Below are 7,107 nucleotides of genomic sequence, written 5' to 3' on the forward strand. Positions count from 1 at the left end.
TAACCACATCTTCTTTGTCCTTTAATCATTGACCCCGTCGGGGATTTGATGACAGGCGTTTGTGCACATTTGGGTGTGTGTGTGTGTGTGTGTGTGTGTGTGTGTGTGTGTGTGTGTGTGTGTGTGTGTGTGTGTGTGTGTGTGTGTGTGTGTGTGTGTGTGTGTGTGTGTGTGTGTGTGCGCGCATGTGTAATTGATAACCTGATTTCAGAGGCGAACATTCAAAAGATGAATATTTGCAATTACATCGTTCTCATTAGAGCGTCTGACCTTCAAGTCTGCTCCCTGAGTATCGATCGTCCGACCACCGTCCTTCGTGGCCTTTCTGAGGATTGCCCTCCACCACCTCCACCACAACATCCACCACAACAACAACAACAAACCCAGGTTCAGGTGGAGCGTCATCATCTCAGGAGCTGGAAGCAGACAGAAGGAACACAATTCATTAAACAGACGAATTAGCAAAGTTTAGTTCATTAGAGTTTCTGTCCCTTATGGGGTTAAAGCAAATCCATCTTTTTCAAAACAGTGCAGCTTTCTGATGAAAGGACTGCAGGTGGCGTCCCAGGGTCTCTGAGAGGCTGTACACTTCAGAGTAGAAAGGGAAGTAGTCTGAAAGATTTCAAACATTTCGTTAGAAAAGATTAACTCAGCTGTTTTTGCAGACAGAAATATCAAACTGGAGCCAGCAGCGGTTTTAGTGAGGACGACCTGCAGTTCATCTAAACTCACGCTCTGTCCTCAGGACCCTGAACTCATCACGGACAGGGCCTGCCTCTACGTCAGCATAGAAGAAAGAGCTGTATCCAGAGATCAGTTTGATTCTGTTTGAGGATCCTTCAGAGCAAAATGAATCTCTTGTGTTTGAAGCAGTGGAGACACTGTCCTAAACCACGTGAGGTTTATGTGTGTGTATGTTGTGGTGTTGTTCTCTTGATGTTGTTCTCTTGGTGTTGTTCTCTTGGTGTTGTGACGTTGTTCTCTTGGTGTTGTGATGTTGTTCTCCTGGTGTTGTGGTGTTGTTCTCTTGGTGTTGTGACGTTGTTCTCTCGGTGTTGTGACGTTGTTCTCCTAGTGTTGTGATATTGTTCTCTTGGTGTTGTTCTCTTGGTGTTGTGACGTTGTTCTCCTGGTGTTGTGATGTTGTTCTCCTGGTGTTGTGATGTTGTTCTCTTGGTGTTGTTCTCTTGGTGTTGTGACGTTGTTCTCCTGGTGTTGTGATGTTGTTCTCCTGGTGTTGTGATGTTGTTCTCCTGGTGTTGTGATGTTGTTCTCTTGGTGTTGTTCTCTTGGTGTTTTGACGTTGTTTTCTTGGTGTTGTGATGTTGTTCTCCAGGGGCCTGTACTACGAAGCTGGTTTTCTGGCTTACCGGGGTAACTTCGAGAGTAACTTGGTCACGTGCAGCGTATGTTGCTGGTTAACCCATACTACGAAAGTTGGATATGTTAAAACCGAGGTATGCTGCCATGGCAATATACGTAGGATCCCAAAACTGGTCTTCCCAGTTTTAGTTCTTGGTTAACCCTAGGTTTCCGATTAACCACACCCTATTTAGACACCACTCCTCCACCGACATGTCCCCTAAAGACAATGCCAGCATACCTGGACGATCCGTACGATATAGGCGCGCAGATTGTGAGGGGCTCTCTTCGGAGGGCGAGGGTATTTAGAGACCGCCAGAATCCGCTGGCGTACCCGGACGATGTTCTCCATGAAAGATATAGATTCTCAGCTGAGGGAATTCGTTACCTATGCCAGCTGCTCGAGGCGGACGTCTCTAATGTAACCCGCCGAAGTCAGGCCCTCACAATCGAGCAAATGTTATGTCTTTCATTGCGCTATTTCGCCAGCGGACAATATATGTATTCCATCGGTGATGCTGAAAACCTGAGTAAGAACACTGTATGCCGGGTGATACGGAAGGTGGTACTTGCTCTCACTAAACTGGTGGATGCATTTGTTGTATTCCCTGCCATTTGCCTGCACGTCAGATAAAAGAAGGGTTCTATGCAATCGCTGGTAATATGCCACTAATCTAAAAATAGGTAATTTGCACATTTCATAATTGTGACTGGCAACTGATTTGACTAACAAAATATCTAGGTTTCCCAAGAGTAATTGGAGCCATTGATTGTACGCACATTCCTATCAGTGCACCCCTGGGAGAGCATGAGCGGGATTTTGTGAATAGAAAGTCCAAACACACCATCAATGTCCAGGTAATACACAAGACTAACAGATTAACAGTAGGCGTACATTGTACAGTCCACGATTCATTGGAATAGGTAATGTCAACCTGTGAATTCCTGTTGTCATGTAGAATGATTTCCTGTCCTCTGCATGGGGTGGTGTCATTTACATGCGCAACAGCATGCCTCACCTGTTATGTTCCTTACCTGTGCACATATTCTTAGATGACATGCGATCACCACTATATGATCACAAGCCTGGATGCAAGGTGGCCAGGGTCAGTCCATGACTCCCGTATATTCAGAGAATCATCACTGTCTGACAGATTCCACCAAGGTAAAAGTCCTATATCGATTTACCTGAAGTAATATGCTTTAATAGTGAACATGAAATCAGTGTGACAGTTGTTTAATTTTTCCTCCATTTCATCTAAGGGCAATTTGATGGAATCCTGCTGGGGGACCGTGGCTACGCATGCATGAAGTTCCTCATCACACCATTTCCTGATCCACAAACAAGGCAACAGAGATCATTTAATCATGCACACAGTGTCACTAGGGCCAGGATCGAAATGACATTTGGCATATTGAAGGCCCGATTCGCCTGCCTGAAGGTCCTTCGGGTCAAGCCAGACAGGGCCTGCCAAACCATAGCAGCATGTGTGGTTCTTCAGAATGTCGCCACAATAAGGAAGGAAAGAGTGCCCCCTCATGATCCTCCCCCACCCCCTGATATTACTGATCCAATCACCCTGGATCATCCAACAGGCCGTGCTGTCAGGGATGCCATTACCAACCAGTTTTTCCAATGAATTGTACACACCACAAATTAAATGCACAAAAATAAAGACATGTCACACCAATCTCTGATATTATTCATTTATTAGATGACTCTCTTTCCTGCAAGAAGAAAAGGTGACGAAAAGCCAGATCAATGACACACATATAGGGTGTGGGTAGCCTATATATTAATGGAGTGATAAGACAATACCTTCTTCTCATGTTCCAGCTTTTCAATTTCTAATTCCAGCTTTCTGATCTCCAGCCTCTTCTTTGTGCGGTCTAGCTCCAGCACTTTCTTGTATAAACTGCGGACATTGTCCACTGTGGCCTACACAACCCCCACCCCATGTTGTACACATTAGCCTAGTATGCATTATATTCAGTAATTAAACAAGGAAGGAGAAACTGTACTTTGTCTGACTGTGAGGTCCCTGGGAGGGAGGCTTCAGGAGGGGAAAGCTCCTCCAAGTCCTCCTAACACACACACACACACACACATTGCATTAATGACACAGGTCACTTGATTCAGACAGTACTGACAAATGATGCTCACCCTCCTAGGACATTAATGTGGCATATAGTAGCAGTAAAGTGTTTTAACCTGCATGTGTGTGTCGGAGGGGGCTGTGAGGGTCTCGTCATCATCATCATCATCATCATCATCATCCTGAAAAGATTCAGAATTTTACGCTGCACCCATACTTTAGGGGTGACATAGCCTAATTTACATGTCATGGATGTTATCCATTTGAATTACCTGTGTCAGAGGATGAATGCATCCTGGTGGCTGCAGGGTTGTGATGTTTCCACCCTCGACTGCATGCAACAGAAGACACATGTTACTGATGATTCAGGGGAAGAAAGCCAAAATACTCTAACATGAAGAACGATGAATGCCATACATTACCTTGCACATAGAGGGTGGACATTTCAGCTGCCCCAGGGTTAGACTGTACCCCTGCCACCCCATCCATCATCACCCTGCCACTGTTGTTGGCTAGGGCCAACTCTTCAGCAAGAGTAAAGGAGTCTGGTGCCCTCCCTCCTCCTGTGCGCCTTATTTCTACCTTCTTCTTGTTGGCTGTTAAAGACAGACACATTTAGCTCTCTCTGACAAGACACACACACACACACACACACACACACACACACACACACACACACACACACACACACACACACACACACACACACACACATTCTTACTTACCATTCTGAATGATGTTTTTGTACTTCATCTTCACCTGCTGCCAGGTCCGTTTGGCGCTGCTGGTACCTCTGGAAGTATTTAAGGGACATACACAGAATTAGTGAAGGGGACTAAACATTCAGTTGTCCTGCTTCATTTGTGGTTGCACATACGATACAGTAACGTTCCGACTGTTATTGTACATCGTCCTGACATACTGTATTCAGGTTGGGATTATTTTAACGGACATATAGGCCTAGAAGTAAAGAAATAGGCCTACTTACGAATTTACGCGGTCTGTAATTTGCTGCCAACACCCCAGTCGCGCCTTGTTTGCTGCCGCGGTGTTGGATTTAGCAGCCAGGGTCGGTTTATACTCTTCATAACTCCTCATTATGATCTCGCATTCCTCTTCTGTGAAATAGGGAGAGCCCGCCATGATCGAGAGTGTTTTTTTGCGCTGGTACCACCCCTTTTATGTGAACGCGCAGTAACTCTGGTTGAGTGAACACAGGTTCAGCTGATCAACTTCATAATCAGCGTCGTAGTACCGTTTAAGACCAATCAAGATGTCCAGGTTTAGTCAACCCCGGGTTACCGCGGAAACCCTGAGTTAGTTCTAAGTAGGTTGAACTCCGTTCGTAGTACAGGCCCCTGGTGTTGTGATATTGTTCTCCTGGTGTTGTGATGTTGTTCTCCTGGTGTTGTGGTGTTGTTGTGATGTTGTTCTCTTGGTGTTGTTTTCTTGGTGTTGTGACGTTGTTCTCCTGGTGTTGTGATATTGTTCTCCTGGTGTTGTGATGTTGTTCTCCTGGTGTTGTGGTGTTGTTGTGATGTTGTTCTCTTGGTGTTGTTCTCTTGGTTTTTTGACGTTGTTTTCTTGGTGTTGTGACGTTGTTTTCTTGGTGTTGTGACGTTGTTCTCATGGTGTTGTGATGTTGTTCTCCTGGTAGTGTTGTGATGTTGTTCTCTTGGTGTTGTTCTCTTGGTGTCGTGTTGTTCTCTTGGTGTTGTGGTGTTGTTCTCTTGCTGTTGTGTTGTTCTCTTGGTGTTGTGGTGCTGTTCTCTTGGTGTTGTGGTGTTGTTCTCTTGGTGTTGTTTTCTTGGTGTTGTGATGTTGTTCTCTTGGTGTTGTTCTCTTGGTGTTGTGTTGTTCTCTTGGTGTTGTGTTGTTCTCTTGGTGTTTTGGTGTTGTTCTCTTGGTGTTGTTCTCTTGGTGTTGTGTTCTCTTGGTGTTGTGGTGTTGTTCTCTTGGTGTTGTTTTCTTGGTGTTGTGATGTTGTTCTCTTGGTGTTGTTCTCTTGGTGTTGTGTTGTTCTCTTGGTGTTGTGGTGTAGTTCTCTTGGTGTTGTTCTCTTGGTGTTGTGTTGTTCTCTTGGTGTTTTGGTGTTGTTCTCTTGGTGTTGTTCTCTTGGTGTTGTGTTCTCTTGGTGTTGTGGTGTTGTTCTCTTGGTGTTGTTTTCTTGGTGTTGTGATGTTGTTCTCTTGGTGTTGTTCTCTTGGTGTTGTGTTGTTCTCTTGGTGTTGTTCTCTTGGTGTTGTGTAGTTCTCTTGCTGTTGTGTTGTTCTCTTGGTGGTGTTGTTCTCTTGGTATTGTTTTCTTGGTGTTGTTGTGTTCTCTTGGTGTTGTGTTGTTGTTCTCTTGGTGTTGTTTTCTTGGTGTTGTGATGTTGTTCTCTTGGTGTTGTTCTCTTGGTGTTGTGGTGCTGTTCTCTTGGTGTTGTGTTGTTCTCTTGGTGTTGTGTTGTTCTCTTGGTGTTGTGGTGCTGTTCTCTCGGTGTTGTGACGTTGTTCTCCTAGTGTTGTGATATTGTTCTCTTGGTGTTGTTCTCTTGATGTTGTGACGTTGTTCTCCTGGTGTTGTGATGTTGTTCTCCTGGTGTTGTGATGTTGTTCTCTTGGTGTTGTTCTCTTGGTGTTGTGACGTTGTTCTCCTGGTGTTGTGATGTTGTTCTCCTGGTGTTGTGATGTTGTTCTCCTGGTGTTGTGATATTGTTCTCTTGGTGTTGTTCTCTTGGTGTTGTGACGTTGTTCTCCTGGTGTTGTGATGTTGTTCTCCTGGTGTTGTGATGTTGTTCTCTTGGTGTTGTTCTCTTGGTGTTGTGACGTTGTTCTCCTGGTGTTGTGATGTTGTTCTCCTGGTGTTGTGATGTTGTTCTCCTGGTGTTGTGATGTTGTTCTCTTGGTGTTGTTCTCTTGGTGTTTTGACATTGTTTTCTTGGTGTTGTGATGTTGTTCTCCTGGTGTTGTGATATTGTTCTCCTGGTGTTGTGATGTTGTTCTCTTGGTGTTGTTTTCTTGGTGTTGTGACGTTGTTCTCCTGGTGTTGTGATATTGTTCTCCTGGTGTTGTGATGTTGTTCTCCTGGTGTTGTGGTGTTGTTGTGATGTTGTTCTCTTGGTGTTGTTTTCTTGGTGTTTTGACGTTGTTTTCTTGGTGGTTGTGACGTTGTTCTCTTGTGTTGTTTTCTTGGTGTTGTGACGTTGTTCTCTTGGTGTTGTGATGTTGTTCTCCTGGTGTTGTTGTGATGTTGTTCTCTTGGTGTTGTTGTGATGTTGTTCTCTTGGTGTTGTGACGTTGTTCTCTTGGTGTTGTGATGTTGTTCTCATGGTGTTGTGATGTTGTTCTCTTGGTGTTGTTTTCTTGGTGTTGTGACGTTGTTCTCCTGGTGTTGTGATGTTGTTCTCCTGGTGTTGTGGTGTTGTTGTGATGTTGTTCTCTTGGTGTTGTTCTCTTGGTGTTGTGATGTTGTTCTCTTGGTGTTGTTTTCTTGGTGTTGTGATGTTGTTCTCTTGGTGTTGTTCTCTTGGTGTTGTGTTGTTCTCTTGGTGTTGTGGTGTTGTTCTCTTGCTGTTGTGTTGTTCTCTTGGTGTTGTGGTGTTGTTCTCTTGCTGTTGTGTTGTTCTCTTGGTATTGTTTTCTTGGTGTTGTGTTCTCTTGGTGTT

At 44.6% G+C, this 7,107-nt stretch overlaps 1 protein-coding gene and 1 pseudogene across 1 annotated transcript; one reads left to right on the forward strand and one right to left on the reverse strand.

Moving 5' to 3' along the window:
- The first annotated feature begins 1,352 nt into the window (after positions 1 to 1,352).
- Positions 1,353 to 3,053, forward strand: LOC134883782 (putative nuclease HARBI1; annotated as a pseudogene).
- Positions 3,054 to 3,055: 2 nt separating this feature from the next.
- On the reverse strand, positions 3,056 to 4,816 carry LOC134883781 (myb/SANT-like DNA-binding domain-containing protein 4). Its single transcript, XM_063912196.1, has 7 exons — positions 4,447 to 4,816; positions 4,184 to 4,251; positions 3,881 to 4,054; positions 3,731 to 3,789; positions 3,575 to 3,640; positions 3,385 to 3,447; positions 3,056 to 3,301 (listed from the first exon to the last, which is right to left on the reverse strand). The coding sequence occupies exons 1-7, from the start codon at positions 4,599 to 4,601 to the stop codon at positions 3,152 to 3,154; spliced, it is 735 nt and encodes a 244-aa protein (XP_063768266.1). The 5' UTR covers positions 4,602 to 4,816; the 3' UTR covers positions 3,056 to 3,151.
- Between the last annotated feature and the right edge of the window lie 2,291 nt (positions 4,817 to 7,107).

The sequence above is a fragment of the Eleginops maclovinus genome, chromosome 21 (genome assembly GCF_036324505.1).
Source record: "Eleginops maclovinus isolate JMC-PN-2008 ecotype Puerto Natales chromosome 21, JC_Emac_rtc_rv5, whole genome shotgun sequence".
Lineage (NCBI taxonomy): Eukaryota > Metazoa > Chordata > Actinopteri > Perciformes > Eleginopidae > Eleginops > Eleginops maclovinus.

What these genes read in the sequence shown, in the direction of transcription:
- LOC134883781 (XM_063912196.1), bottom strand. Translation starts at nt 4,601, where the DNA reads ATGGCGGGCTCTCCCTATTTCACAGAAGAGGAATGCGAGATCATAATG. An exon ending in CAAAAACATCATTCAGAATG is followed by an intron (nt 4,055 to 4,183) that starts GTAAGTAAGAAT and finishes TGTCTTTAACAG; the next exon opens with CCAACAAGAAGAAGGTAGAA. An exon ending in GCATTCATCCTCTGACACAG is followed by an intron (nt 3,641 to 3,730) that starts GTAATTCAAATG and finishes GAATCTTTTCAG; the next exon opens with GATGATGATGATGATGATGA.